Source organism: Nymphalis io, chromosome 7 (assembly GCF_905147045.1).
Source record: "Nymphalis io chromosome 7, ilAglIoxx1.1, whole genome shotgun sequence".
NCBI lineage: Eukaryota > Metazoa > Arthropoda > Insecta > Lepidoptera > Nymphalidae > Nymphalis > Nymphalis io.
In genome coordinates, this window is record NC_065894.1 from 5,634,024 (window position 1) to 5,649,853 (window position 15,830).

The 15,830-nt window shown below is 30.9% G+C and overlaps 2 protein-coding genes across 2 annotated transcripts; one reads left to right on the forward strand and one right to left on the reverse strand.

Annotated features, from left to right (window-relative positions):
- The first annotated feature begins 1,578 nt into the window (after window positions 1-1,578).
- On the forward strand, window positions 1,579-10,201 carry LOC126769583 (organic solute transporter alpha-like protein). Its single transcript, XM_050488444.1, has 7 exons — window positions 1,579-2,011; window positions 4,935-5,083; window positions 7,285-7,433; window positions 7,672-7,758; window positions 9,040-9,136; window positions 9,374-9,620; window positions 9,769-10,201. Exons 1-7 carry the CDS (start codon window positions 1,855-1,857, stop codon window positions 9,969-9,971), a joined length of 1,089 nt encoding a protein of 362 aa, XP_050344401.1. The 5' UTR covers window positions 1,579-1,854; the 3' UTR covers window positions 9,972-10,201.
- Window positions 10,202-10,221: 20 nt separating this feature from the next.
- Window positions 10,222-15,056, reverse strand: LOC126769582 (uncharacterized). The gene is made up of 6 exons (XM_050488443.1): window positions 14,238-15,056; window positions 13,259-13,476; window positions 12,845-12,989; window positions 12,421-12,670; window positions 12,057-12,262; window positions 10,222-11,845 (listed from the first exon to the last, which is right to left on the reverse strand). The coding sequence occupies exons 1-6, from the start codon at window positions 14,874-14,876 to the stop codon at window positions 10,289-10,291; spliced, it is 3,015 nt and encodes a 1,004-aa protein (XP_050344400.1). The 5' UTR covers window positions 14,877-15,056; the 3' UTR covers window positions 10,222-10,288.
- Window positions 15,057-15,830: the final 774 nt, after the last annotated feature.

Below are 15,830 nucleotides of genomic sequence, written 5' to 3' on the forward strand. Positions count from 1 at the left end.
GTCGGTCCTCCTTCACCCTCTATCACATATATCACGGGTAATGTTCTGAGGAATTGTTTGGATTGGTTCTGGCCGTGGAATTTTATCACCGGACATCGTGTCAGAATTCTAAATTCCATCCTCTCCACCTCTGGAAATCCTGGTATCCTGGATATGACATACTAAACTTCAAGAAAAGAGCGTACTCATTCCTTAAAGCCCGGCAATGCACCTGCAAGCCCTCGGGTGTTGCAGATTTCCATGGGCGGTGGCAGTCACTTTCCATCAGGTGAGCCTCTGCTCGTTTACCCCCCTCTCACATAAAAAGAAAACAAATACCTTTAAGTTAAAAAGGTAAGTCATTAATTAATATCGAAAACTGAAAAGGAACTTAAATTAATCCTTGTGGAACGCGCATTCTTAATACAGAGTCCGAAGACTTCATTCCATTAGTAAGGCATATAGGTAATAACTAAAAACCAGGGATAGGCTAAAAAAAACTTTCTCGTGACGACAATAAGGTGTGTAAAGCTAAATTAATTTATCGTTCCTACTGTTTACACGATAATATTATTAAACTTTAACATGGTTACTTTGTTATTTTCGTTATATTGGTAATACACTTAATGCTTTAGCTAATATCTATTATTTGTAGAGAAGGAAGTTGTTCTCCAAGGTAGATTGGACGGTTCAAAAAATTAAACAAAACACATAAATTGTACTTGACTTTTAAATAATATTTATTTTTTGAAAATCGAAATCTAAACGTTCATTACTGTTTCCCCTCGCTCAGCTTGAGATAATCTTTGAATAAGTTTCATCAGAATGATTTGTCAAATTAGACCAGCTTGACAACAACTGGCTTTCCTCGAGAAGGATAACCCCACCACCAACCACGCATTGGAGCAGCGTGGTGGAATAAGCTCCAAACCTTCTCCTCAAAATGAGGAGAGGAGGCCTTTAGCCCAGCAGTGGGACATTCACAGGCTGTTTCGGTTTCGGTTCGAAATCTAAAAACTTTTAATATATATCTTAATTTTAAATAAGAGGTGTTTACTTTTTTATATAGGTACTTTATTACAAAAAAATGTATGGCGGGCGAATTGAAACATCTTAAAATATTATGAATATGAAAACTATTGTATGGTTATCTGTGTTACGACGTTTCAATCGGAGTGGAACCGGCAATGACCTCGTTACTTTCTCTTTTTGTTGCTATAAAGAGTTTTATTCTCAGAAATAAACAAAATGAGCTAAAAGGAAATATGTCAACAACTAAATTTAATAGTTATATCCAACAAACGGCTTAAATAGATACATATCCTTTTACGCATTACAAAACCAGTGATTATCAAAGCATAAAGTCGGTTAGTCGGGTCGGAGGCTCTCGCTCTGTTACCTCATACAGATTAATTGTAAAAAACATATTATTTAGTGTTGATGTATGGTCGACAAATTGACATCGATACCGACAATTCACTTAATTGGAAGTATTTTTATTATAAGAATATACTGTAAATGACAATAACAGATAAAGTTTGTTTGAGTAATTTATGGTGTGCTATGACGCTTATCGTGTTTCGATCGCTTTATCATGGTATATTTGATGATTGCGGGTGTGTATTGTGTATTATTCTCGGCAGTATCCGTTGTACCTTGTAGGATGTTGTACAACACTAGGCATTGCGTAGACTGAAATGTCGAAAGAAAGTGAACGAATCGGTCGGTCAGTGTGCAAGACACCGTCGGCGATACCTGTACTGTATAACGTGTTTTTTGCCGTATTTCGTAACCCTTATATTTGGAGTGAATTAAAAATGTTTTCTTAGTCTTTTAAATAGAAAGTGATTTATATAATACGATAGAAACGTTAAAATGGATTTGTTAAGTGCTGAAAGTAGCGGAACAAGAGTTTTGGCAGCTCGTCACATAAGTGCTGAGACACCATTGCCAGAAGTAAACAATGCGATTAATACAACATTATTGTGCCATAGCTATAGCCTTCAGCCTGATTTCGCCTCAAATTTGGCAGGTAATATGTGTACCTATAAAATAAACTACATAGTTTTCTTAGGTACCTAAGAAAACTTTTATCTTCCAAAAATATAAAAAAAACCACTATTATTAATACTAAGGAATTATAGAAGCTTAAATAAAATAAATAAATAAACGATGACTTCATTGTATTCAATTAATTTTAATTCTATAATTAGGTCAAGCTTAAAACCACGAATAGAATTTATCGCTTCAATTATTTTTATATTTAATTTTCTTAATTTTTTATAATTAAAAAATATATTAATTTATTTTATTATTTAATTAATGTGTTACTATTAATAGATCACAATTATTTGTAATCTATGGATCTATGGAATATATGGACTTGTAGAGACGTAATGATGACATTGTTAATAATAATAATAAAAATATTATTGTTTATATAATTATGCAATAATATTGTTTATGATTTAATTAAAACCATTTTGATGATTGAGTTGAATTCATGACAAAGTTGGAGAGTAGTAGTGCAGTACACCCCTCAAATCAAAATTTCGCAATTTTTTTCTGAATGTGCCCTCTTCAAAACGAAGGTCAAAAATTTCAGGTCTCTACGTCTTATAGTTTCGGTTATGCACTACTGCCTCGTTGGTCTAGTGGATAGATATAAGGCAGCAGACCCCGAGTTACTGGGTTCAAATCCAAGTCGGGCCAATAAAAAGTTATTGGGGTTTTTTGTCAAAAATTCTTTGTAGCAGCCTGGAGTCTGAATGTTGGAAGTGTGTATACTTCCGTGCCTTGGAAAGCACGCAAAGCCGTTGGTTCTGCGCCTGAACTCTTTCCAGTCGTGTCTGATTGCTGCCCATCGGATTATGAGTTAGGGAATAGGGGGTGCACCTGTGTTTGCGCAAATACTTGTGTACTATAATCTATCCTGTGCAGTTGGCTAATCTCTCTTGAGATTGGCCGCCGTGGCCGAAATCGGACTGGAGGACATTAATATTATTATTAGTTTCGGTTGTGGGTTGACAACCAGTCATAGTCAGTGAGGACATTGTTTTTTATTTATTATATAGATAAATACCTAGCAAATTACCCGTTTTATTCAATATGATAAAGGTGGGGTAATGATACTCTAAAAGGAATTTCTCCTTGACTATAACTTTTTGATATATTTCCGGTTTTCGGGTTAATGACATCCGTAAAGGCAGCAAAGGTCAACAGCAATTCGTCCATATTAATGTTCAATCAACTAATTGGCACGAAAAAAAGCAAAAACAATTAAATAAAATGGTTTTTTATTTGCCATAAATGAAAGAGGTTTTATAATGATTTTCGGAAATTACTTAGTACTTTACTATAGAGTAGTTTATTACTTTTATTTTGTAATTTAATATTGTACAAGTTATCTTGATAATAAAAGGGCTTAATTATGAAAAGTAATTATTAATGTTAAACTTTTTATCAATGGACTTAATTATAATGACATCGTAACACGAAATACAAATAAAAAATAAAGAACATAAGCAAAAATTGAAATGAAAAAATGAATTAATTTTGTAATATATTTACGTCAATGATGTGAACCGAATGTTTCGTTGCAATTTTTACAGATTATTCTTATATATTTTTAAATTTTTTAATAACATGCGTTTTATCTTTGCACAATAATAAAAATGTAGACTGAGTTTTTTAAGCCTGACACAGACTGTTGGAATATATATATTCATCCGTGAAACAGCGATGCATACTTTATATTGACATGTGTGTACCAATTATATACTTACTAGAACAGACATAATGTCTTAGATCCCGTAGTTTATATTTCTAACAATGCCAGTGCTTAGGAACGAAGGTATCTTCTCATCTAATAGCCAACCGGTTGTCTATCTTTTTAGAAATTTGTATCCATTAAAAGATAATACTAGACCAACCGCCAAGCATTATATGTATTTACTTGTCCTTATTCAAAAAAACTTTAAACGCATTTTATTATTAAGGATTTTTTATTAATTAATTAACATTACTATGCATTTAGCTCCTCAGATTCTGTATTATATAACTTATCCTTGATCTTGATTTCATTAGTTCATTTAACAGTTACAATTGAATTAATTAAAAGTTCAGAGTGACATCATATACAACTGCATATGTCTTGCAGTATATTGCGGTATAGTAGGTACTTATATAATGAAAAGACAAGAAGAAAAATTAAAATTGTAATACATAACAAACAAAAATATTGTTCATAATAAATAAGCCTAACTACTGTTCTTTTAAATTATTTGGAAAACAATAAACCTTAGGTAGAGTGAATCTCGATTGTCAATCGTTACGGCTATCGGGATTTTCAAAAAGATAAGCACTATCATTAATTGAGAACCTTAAATATTTGTTTAATTATTTGTTTTGTCTCTATTGAGTCTTTGTTGAGAATGTTTGATTTGAGTTTGACACTTCCGTGAAAATATTATAAAAGCGTACTACTTGTTTGTCTGTCTGTTACGCTTTCACGGATAAACCACAGAACAGTTTTTAATGATATTTCGTATGAAGCAAGCTTGAAGCCTAAGGGAGGACATAAGTGCTTTTTAATACCAAACATCTGCCTCTCCCCTAACACGCGGGCGAAAACTAGTACAATATAAACTTTAAAAAAATATTTAGCATAATAGTTTCGACTCAAATTTTATTTTTTATATGAAGAGACATAATCGCTTACATGCTCGTGCGGTAGGTTGGCTAAATCAAATGTATGTATCTATATCGAAGTATGCTAATCGAATTTATTACACGTTACTTATACTATATCAGGTAGAAAATATGTATTAATAATTGAAAATTACATATTTTTCCCAATTATTGATTTTACTCATCAATTTCACATAAGATCATTAGGATATAGTATTAGGCTTGTCTTATTTTGGTTTAAATATTATTTATGATTTCTTTTTCAGTTCTAAAAACTAACGCATGGATAATATGGTCCGGTGGATTACTGGTGGTGCTAGTATTATGTCTGCTTTATATTTCAACCTTACGGTCCGCGCTACGCTATTGGAAAGAGTCGAGCACAAGTTTAGCCATTGTTTTGGCTGTTTATCCAGTAAGTATAACATATTTTCAAATTATAAACAAAATTATAAGTGAAGCAAGTGCAAGTGTGGCTTGGTATGTTAGGTTTTATCCTTTTTCATAATTGCAATGCAGACTACGTAGTTCTATTTTTGTGTCGACATTTTATTTTTATCTATGATTCAAAAACACAACTCAAGTTGGATAATATCTCATTTAAATGAATTATTTATTTTCAATATCAAGAGCGATGTATGTTTAATCAAGTTATATGTGTAGAGCAACACAGTGGGTTCTTAAAAATGAAATTCTAGCTCAAAATAAAGAAAATGTGATTATAATTTATTAATGAAACGACGGTAACAATACTAAATGTAATTAACTATCAATATATTTATGTTTTAAAGGGTTTTTCTTCAGCATTTTATAGGTATTAACATCCGACATTGCCAAATATCCCGATGTGTTAACTACAATTATTTATTTAAAATTCTCGTATACAAGACTTTAACAGCGGCAAACATCCTGGCCTTTCAAGTCTGTTTCTTGTTGTGAGTGACTAGTGTTGATATTGCATAAGTCGACATCAAGTCGTTTCGTAAGAAACTGACGACGAATGCTTCGAAGTAATGTATAGTTAAAAGCAAATTAATTAGCCTATATGCTAAAGATTAGAACATACTTAATAGCTCGTTCAGGTAAAGCCTTAGGTAATATATTTTTTTCGAAATTATTTTGACATTTTAGTCACTATTTGTTTGCATACTTTTTCTTTTTAAAGATCAATTGAAGTAAACAATGGCCGATTTTGTTTATTATGACGGATCGATTCGAGAAAGAATGATAAAAGTAAAATGGTTCAAAAAGGAAATTATGTTAAGTAACTTTTTCATGAATGTGATAAAAAAATCCGAACGAGTTAAAATAAATATATTTTTCAATCTATACGCTTGCGCAAGCGATTGTACCTTGCATTGACATTATGTTTCATAAAAACCTCTGTCTTATACAATAGTATTTATGGAAAATATTTATTAATAAAGATTTATGACACATATTTATTTCTATTCACTTGTGCAAGCGAATGTACCTTATGCAGACATAATATTACATAAAGTCCTTATGTAATCGTTAGTTTAATTCAGAGTAACTTCTTTACTTAAAATTATCGTGTCTTAGTAATAAATTGTAATTATTTTGTTATTTTAAGTGGAAATAAAAAAAATCTAACAACTGCGCAAACACATATGTCGTAAATTAATGTTTATGAATCGAATAAAAATATATTTGTATTAAATACTACATAAATTATTAAGAAGAAAGTTTTTACGTAATTCTAACTAGCCTGTCCATAAAAGCTAAACATTTACATTTTACTAACGTATTGGAGAGGAAAATGTTTTATAAGTAAATATGTACTTCTCTATTACTTGGGAAAAATATTTTTTTTAAACCTAGTCGTTCTTGACCCGACGTAATAAGGTCGTGAGAATTTCACAACTCAATAATGAGTCACTCGTTCTAAAGTAATTATTTTCACTTAACAAAAAGACAATTAGACATTAAAAACTACGGTAATTTAATTATTTGTTCCAATTAAAAAAAATTAATGTCAAGGATTACTTACTTCTTCGTGTAATTTTGAAATAAGCACAATCATACATATGCGTATGTATTAAAGCTTTGAATTTAGAACAGTGTTATCTATATATGTTACTTGTATTTCTATAGTCTTGTTTAAAGAGCAGCGACTGCCCAGAGGTTAAGCATAAATTTTAACCGATGATTTCAAACCCGCAGGAAAAACTTAATTTACATGTGCCTAATTTGTGTTTATAAATCATCTCGAAAGAAATCATAAAAACATGTGACGAAACCTAACCTGTCTATTTTGATTGAAATTTTGCCACATGTGTGTTCTAGCTGTGGCACCTATAAAGGCTGTTACTTTACTTTATTTTAACTTTTATTGTAGTTGTATAATGTGTAGCTTAAGTCAGTATTAAAAAAATACAGTTTATTATAAAGCAAAAGTATTTTTATATCATAATCTGATTCAAAACAAAACTAGACCATATATTTTTAGCAGCTTGGTGCAATAATCTCCTCAAGTGGAAAGGTCCTTCCCTAGCAGTGGGACATTTACAGGCTGCTGTTATTTTGCATTTTTACCTAACAAATATTAAACAATTTAACTTAATTTTTTTTTTTTTTTATTAAATTTTTACACAGCTAGTCGCAGCAATGGCTCTCCTTACAACTATTTTGCCTCGCGTTCGTATCCTAGCTGAGGCGATATCCCAAGAGGCTGTAATGATTGCAATGTACCATTTCTATTTTCTAATCATCGCCGAGTGTGGAGGTACTAATCAACTTGTCAGGTAAGACAAGACCATTAATTATTATATTATTTAACTATTAATTATAAACCACTTTATATAAGTCTAAGTTCTTTTGGGCTTATTTTAATTTATATATGTTGAGCTGTTCATTCATTAAATTTAAAAATATAATTTTCTTAAATATTTTGGAGTATATAATAATTCATATTAAATTATTAATTATGTATTCTGTATGAGAAGTACAATATCAATTGTCTTATTTTATTATTGATTTTAGACGATCTGAAGGGTCTCTAATGGAGACCAGGGTGCTACCATGCTGTTGTTGGCCTTGTTGTATATTGCCGAGGCCGCAAGTACAAAAGTAAGCAAATATAGAAACCGTATTAATGCTATTTATAAAATTAATTCATTCAATCAGCGTTGTATTAAGTAGAATTGAATCAATTGTTATTAAAAAAAATCAGCGTTGCATAATTTTAAGGAAATAAATTTTATTTGAGCTGATTAATTGACATAGTTACTAAAATGTTTATTATCTTTATAATACTCTTGACGTGACAGGACACTTTGAGCTTTATGTGATTCTAAGAAACGGGTATTAGTTACTTCCATTATATTTATTACCAATTATTTTGTAATTACTAAGCGACTGTAACTAATTTAATACCTGGTACCTTAATTGTAGAGAAAAAAAATTACTCCACTTCAATATATTGCTTTGACCTCCGCTGTTCATAGTTATAATTAAAACGTCTAATCTACTATATTTTTATAAAAAAATAATATATCATGTTGCGTTGACTGAGAGTTTAAATTATATTAATAAAAAAGTATAAATATTGATTTTGATATCGAGATTATTATCATTCTTTAATATTATATGATAATAATTATATCCTGGAACATTTTTCACACACGGCCATCTGATCACAAATTAAGCTTGTACAAAGTTTGTGCTATAGAAACCAGACAACTGATATACTACATATACTACTTTTTTTTTTGTAAATACATACTTATATAGATAATTACACCCAGACTCGGGACAAATAGACATGTTCATGCACACAAATGTCTGTCCTGGGTGGGAATCGAACCCACAACCTTCGGCGTGAAAGGCTCGTTTAAGATAAAATTAAGATAAAATTTTACTAGGATACAGTAGATGATGCGATATACCTATTCTAAAATTTTATCCTGACAAACTTCAGCTTTCATTAAACGTGCTCACGGACAAGATAGTTGTGGAAAAAAATTAATATAAAGTAATATTAAGCAATATCTATAATGGTACTTTGTGTGTATTTGTGATTGCTAATACTCGTAATGCGTTGCAATGCCTTATATTATTTTATTAGACATGATGCGCGCACCACCTCTTTTAAATTGAGACTCGTAGTACTATGATAGAAGTATAAAACCTTCGCGAGTACTTTTCGCGAGAAATTTTCATTCATTAAAATTAATGGGAATGTGTACGAAACAAACAAAGAAGGATTGATTTTTATTATTGATTACTATTTATAAGAGCATAATGTAACAAAGATACAGTTATATTGTACATGAATTCCCTAGACACATTATAAATTTTTAAGTGTAGTGTTGAAATATCTTGTGAAATAATATCTCGTTATGATTTCAGAAAAAGTTTAACTTGGTTGCGATATCTGGTTCTGCAGATGCCTGTAATCCAAGCTATATTGTACCTGATTGTTCTAACGCTCTGGGCTGAAGATATGGTAAAAATTTAAATACGATCACGTCAATGTTATCTTTATAGTTCAACTGCAAGTGTCACGACACTCATAAAATAATTAATTTGTCGTGATATTTAATCATAAAGTCATTTAACAATCGAAGGAGAAATGCAAATACTTTTGTAGATATAATTTTTTTTTTGTAATTTTTATTGTTTCGGTCTTTGGCGAAATCATAAGGTTTAAATTGTTTTTCAACTGATTTCTTTTAATTTTCAGATGTTATACCTAAACAGTTTTATCTATATTCAACCGTTTATCGCTGTGTCGATATTGTCAGGAGTATGGGGTGTTATAATGTGCGTGCGCGCAGCTGAGGCGACAGGAATCACTCCCAGGCCCAGATTCCTAGCGTTGCAGCTAGTGCTTTTGATTGTTAAGTTACAATGCGGCTTTGCAAAAATTATACCCGAGATATTTGATTTACCTTGCATCATGGCTTTGCATCCTTCAGTATTTGTCAATAGTAAGTACCTAATATTTTTTATATTACAAAAAAAATGTACATGCATATAAGTAGTTTCTGAAAAATACATGGCAATTGCTTTGAAAAGTTATCAACATAAGAATAATATAATGTTTATAATGTGTTATAATAGTCTAATTTTTTTCAGTGATACAAAATATTATAATGATTTTTGAGATGTTATTATTGTCGATATGGGCGTGGCGATTGTATGGTGTTCCACCAGGTAAGATGGTGGATAAAGTACAGCACATAGTGGTCGCAGTGCTTGAAGACAGTCTTACTAGTAATGAGAAAATAAAAGAAGCAGATACATCCAGCAACAAAACTAGTATCAAACGTGATGATTGAGCTTTAGATTTGAATAAATTACTAAGAAGATTTTTATGTTGGATACATATTTTTTAAATGGACGGCTGGAGTTGGTCTGATAATTTTAAGTTAGTTAATGTTATATACATTGTGGATGTGCTTAAATTGTTTTGTTTTCTTTTTTTTTGTAAAATTGTGTTAAAACTTTCTGTGAAAGAAATAAAATCAAATCACGTACCTGATATTTTTTTATACCTACATATGATTGGTAAATAAAACGTTTGTCAATTATATATATATTTTATTTGTGTTTTAATATAGTTTGCATGCAATATATTAAATAAGATATATGATTATTAGTTTGGCATTTCGTCATCATTTTGTGAAATATCTTCAGTATCTTCTGATGGCGTTCCGGATCTCGAATTTTCAGAACCATAAATATTATGCAGTTCTTCTAACTTGTAATGGATTTTTACACCTTTCGTTGCTGTTTTATTTACTTTACTCACTAGAGATTTTGTTTGCTCTTCCAACCTTTTCAATCGTATATCACGAGCAGCAAATCTAGCTTCGTGGTCAATATCTCTGGATGATGACGGTTCTTCAAAATCAGTTGGATTTTGATTTTCAATATTGCATATGTCTTGTTTTTGTAACTGTGTTTGAACTGGTACGCCTTGATTCAAATTTGTATGCAAGGTGTCTAATTTAGCAATCATTTCATCTCCAGAATTAAGAGTGTTAGATATATTTGAAACAACGGATGAACATCCATTTTCTAATCTTTCTAAGCGTTTGTCTTTTAACTGAAGTCGTTCTTTTTGTTTTTTAACATTTTCTAATATTGCACTAAAATCGATTTCTGTAATTTGTTCTGAATGTTCTGGTGTGGATTCTTGTGGTATATTTTCTGTTATCTTAGAATCAGGAATTTCAGTTGTATCCTTACAGAGATTTAAGTGTTTTTGCGTTTTTTGAATATTTTTGTCCATGTCATTCTTACATTCAGAATCATTAACTTCTTCTTCTTTGCGTTCAAAATTAATCTCTGTATCATTTTCATTTATTTGATTTCTTTGTGTCGGTATCTCCTCCATATGGGGATTACTATCACGATCACATAGGTTTTTGTTTTGAAAAATTGTATTATCACACGTTATATTATCTGCGATGGAATTTTCCGCAACGGAAATATCTTCTACACACGAATCATTAGCCATATCAGCTATTTCATCTTCAGTTTCATCGTATACTTTTAATTTTTTTAAGATAATCTCACTTTTACATAAATCTGACACGTCGCACTCAGGATTATCTTCTTGAGTATCAAGTGGAAGTTCTGCTACATCTAACAAATCACTTGCAGGATCTTCCCTTTCCGCAGCCAAATTAAAATCTGTACTGGAGTCTATAATAGTTTCAAATGATTTTTTTAGCTTTTTTTTACATTTTAGCTTTGTTTCAACATACTCGCTTTCATCATTTGAATCCGATGAATCTGAAGGTCTCTCATCACTGTAACCACTTTCAGCAGAATTATTAATAGCGGCTTGCTCTGGTTTTAATTTTCTGTTTGAAAACTCAGTTCTTAGCTTGCGCCAGTCTTTTTCAGATTGAGTATTTTTCTCCCTCGCTTGTTCCCATTTTTCACGACAATATTCAAGCTCCTCCTTTAGCTCATTAAGTAATTTTCGTTTTTGTTGTAGTTCGTATTTAAGTATCTTTTCATGCGTATGTAATTGATGATGATGACGCCGTAACCTACCGACGACGTGCCACGTTTTGCTTAATTCGGTTGTAACAAGACAAAGTCTTCTTTCTTGTTCTTCTAAACGTGATTCTAAATGCGTATTCAGTTGTTTCATGCGGCTTACTTCTTTGATCAAAGTCAATTTTTCAAGAATCAAATCCTGTAAGTTAATTTAATAACGTTATTACAATACAAAAAAACTGGTTGGCTGTTATAACAAATAAAAGTAAATCTATATTTATAAAAGACGTAAGTTGTTGGTCATGAACATATTATTGTCTATTTAAGGCACATATATTTTCCATGAGTCACATATTTTTATAAATGTGATTAGTACATTCTTAATTAATTGATTGAATTTATAATTTTACCTTAAGCCTTATGTAAGTTTGACTAACGCTTGGCACAAGAACTGGTCCTGATTTTGTTTCGACTGACTTGTAGCAGGTTGTTACTTTCTCGGAGGTATTGGTGTCAGCTTCGCTTTGATGACTTAATAATTCCATTAATACACGCCAGACTTTCGGAAGGTTTTCAACTATTTCTTCAGGTGTAGTATTGAGTGAAGAGTGGGTATCTTAAATAAATTAAATATTGAAACTTAAAAAAAACTGAAATATGTAATATAATTAAACAATTACTCATGCATGGCGAATCAACTTTCGCGCAGTGACTTAATAAAACAGAGTGAGTAACCTAAGTAAATTAATAACCATTTGAAAATATACAACTTACCAGTTTTCTGGAAATCATTTTCTGCAATCGTGGTTGTTTGGTCATTAGTATTAATATTCAAGTCATTATTGTCTTCCTCGTCTATTTGGCTCACGATCTCTAACAATAACTTTGGTAGCTCTGTAGATACTTCTGAACCATTCTCTCTGCCGGCCATTTGTGTAAGTAAGCCGTGGTTTTCTTCCAGACGGTGCACTAGTTTATCTAAATCTTGCTTATTTTTGTAGCCCAATAGTACTTGTGAAAATAACTAATGAAAACAAAGAATTATTACAATAATATTACTTACTTCATATGTTTGAATTAAAAAAAATAAGATAACAAATATGAGGACATGATTTTTCTTCATTTTCCATTTATAACGACAAAAAAATTTGTTGCAAGGTTTACTTAAGTTATGTTATACAATGTAATATTTACATACCTTATTAATTACCAACATTTCTGCTTTTAAGCCCCGTGCTTCCTCACGACAAGAAGATATTAAATTATTTTTTTCACCAACTGTTTCTTCTAACTCACTAATCTTGGTCTCAAGTGCCTCAACTTTATTGCTGAGATCATTGGATCTAGAAGTTGTAAGTGACAGTTTTTTTTAATTGATACTTTTTTTGTTAATCGTTTTGCAATTTTTTTTGTCAAATTTTATACAAAGTATTTTATATTTGAAGACCTTTTTAAGATTTTATATTTGAAGATCTTTTTAAGATTTTATATTTGAAGACATAACTGCATATATGTATATGTATGTGTGCACACACACATGATGAGATTAATAGATATTTATCATTACGGTAACGTAAGAACTCAATGATTAGATCAAAAAATAAAAGCATACTTATTTGTTTCAGCCTCAAGAAGTAGTTTTTGCTCTTCTAGATCTCTAGCAAGAGCTTGTCTTGATACATCTGCTAATCTAGCTCGCTCTTCATATAACCCACGTAATGTCCGAATATTTTGTAACTGACGTTCGTATTCCTGTCTTAAATCAGCTGATAGCATGTTTGTTTCTCTATCAGCAAGAGACTGTTCTATTTCATTAAGTTTGTCTTTCAACTGTAACAAAGAAGAATTGTTTATCAAAACAATTGTTTTTTCCTGTATTAATTTTGATCATTATTCGTCATTATTACTAAATAAGAAGACAAATATTTTGTTTATGAAAGGAAAGTTCTAAAGATTTTGGCATTACATCAAGTTCATGTGCCAAAGGGAAACACCGGCAACATGCTGCGACGTATTATAGCGGTCCCTGACCGATGGAAGTACTCGATGTTGCAGGTCGTTGCCTTTACAAATAAACTAAGTAATGCACTGGCTGTTCAAAACACTTTTTTTCGTTGATAAAGATTTTTTTTATTTATATAGTATAGGTAAAGTTGCATAAAAAGTAACAAATATTAAAAAAAACTGTACATAAACGAATTAATACAATATGGAACGATCTTCTTTGTTTGTATTTTTTTCGGCCCAAATCTAAAGAACAATTTTATATCAGATATTGCATTGATATTTGCAGGGGTCATAGCCCTGGCCATTTTAAATCATTTATAGTTTTGAAGAATAGCCAATATTTTTTACACGTTACATTATAGGATACAAAATTTTAAGATGTTTCGTCGATAATTGGAAAATGGGTAATTATAAATCAGCTGTTGTGTTATAATCTTTTGATTCCACGAACGAATTACGTACTTAATTTTTACGAAATGTTTCCGATTTAAGTATGATTTTACAGTAATAGTTAAAAGTATTGTTTTGATCGTTGAAAATTTAGTTCTTCGTTATGTAATTTAAATATATAAATTATGACTCACCTCAGTAAGTTGTTGTTCACGAAGGTTGATCAAAGTCTTGCTTACTGTTATCACTTCTTTGAGTGCGTTAACTTGCTTAATAGATTCTGTATTTTGGGCACTTAATTCTGCAATATCTGTATATGCCGTTTGAAGTGCATGATTTGAATTTGCTAAATCACATCTTAATTTATTATTATTGGATTTTAATTTATCAATTTCTTCTCTCATCTGAGAAATAGAGTCTGTGATATAAGATTTCTCGTTTGACATTTCAACATTTTCTGGTATGTCAATGTTATTTTTCTGTAATAATTCGCGAAGAAGCCTATTTGTTTCACATAATTGTACTTTAGACTCTTTTTCATCTTTTAAAGCATTCTCTAAATCCCTCTTTTCAGATCTATGTCGAGCTAATATTTCTTTTCTTTGTTCACGTTTTATGCTTAACTGGTTTCTGAATTCATTCATTTCTTTTTCTTTATTTTTAGCACGGGTTTCTTCATCATCACTTATAATATCATGGAACTGTTCTTCAATGACTGGTTCATTGTTATCAACTAAGACGTTAACGTTTTCCATTGTGTCACTCTCACTTGCTACGTTATTTAAAGTTGAAGCGTTACTCTCTGTTGAAGCACCACTGAGTAAGTTTCCCATTTTGGAAGACTTTTATAATCAACACACTAATTTTATACGCAAATTGACCGATATACTTTTCATAAGACAAAGGAGTGTCGAGAGTTGGATCAGCATTAGTGTGAGGTTGGCGTTCCCGAAATAGAACCCCCGTCAGATCCAGACGTGTGCTGACGCTCAAACTGTGCACAGTATTGCCGAGCAAGCTTCTCTTCGACGTATCTCTGTCAATTATTTATTTTTATCACGCTATTTCAGACGTGACTACTTTTCTTGCAAGAAAATGTGTAATACGCATCATGAAAATGGCCTTGCCTTTTAATACTTCTGAGAAAATAGTAGCAAAAACGATGTGTAACATCACAATCTAGTAACTACCAAAAATATAAAAACTGTTTTATACGAATATGCTGAAATAGGAATAAGATGGAATAATTAAAAAAAATACATTTTTATTTTCAAAATATTTCTAAAAAAAACACATTTTCTACAAGTAAACAAGTTTTATATAATATTTATATAGATATAGTAAAATACAAGTATAATTATATGTTAAGCTCATATACTAAAACTAAGCCGTGTACCGCAAAAAAATTGATTAATATACACTTTCGAGTCCATCGATGCGATGGCTGTGTAATATGGTGCCTCAATGCTATTGCACCTACCTCCATATAATTTAACTATTTAATAGAGTTCCGGCAAGAAGTGCAAATTTATGGCAGCAAAATTATAACAACAACTAGGCTTGATTGTTATAACTTAAACTAATTCGAATCCTAATCCATATTTATATAGAACAATGTATTTAGAAACAACAGAAGGTAATCCTTATCTGCACATGTTTTAAACCAAAAACATCGTTTTCTGCACTTGTAGGTCTAAATTGGCCTCTGACGTTTTGTTAAAGTTGAAACAAAACTGGTCGTAATGAAGTTTATGGATTCAAACCTTAGCCTTAGAAAATTAGGACAA

Excerpts from the sequence above, each read along its gene's own strand:
- LOC126769583 (XM_050488444.1), top strand. The coding sequence starts at position 1,855 with ATGGATTTGTTAAGTGCTGAAAGTAGCGGAACAAGAGTTTTGGCAGCT. Across the intron at positions 5,084-7,284 it reads TTGTTTTGGCTGTTTATCCA|CTAGTCGCAGCAATGGCTCT; the intron begins GTAAGTATAACA and ends ATTTTTACACAG. Across the intron at positions 9,621-9,768 it reads TCCTTCAGTATTTGTCAATA|TGATACAAAATATTATAATG; the intron begins GTAAGTACCTAA and ends AATTTTTTTCAG.
- LOC126769582 (XM_050488443.1), bottom strand. The coding sequence starts at position 14,876 with ATGGGAAACTTACTCAGTGGTGCTTCAACAGAGAGTAACGCTTCAACT. Across the intron at positions 12,263-12,420 it reads AAATGATTTCCAGAAAACTG|ATACCCACTCTTCACTCAAT; the intron begins GTAAGTTGTATA and ends AATTTATTTAAG. Across the intron at positions 11,846-12,056 it reads AAACTTACATAAGGCTTAAG|GATTTGATTCTTGAAAAATT; the intron begins GTAAAATTATAA and ends ATTAACTTACAG.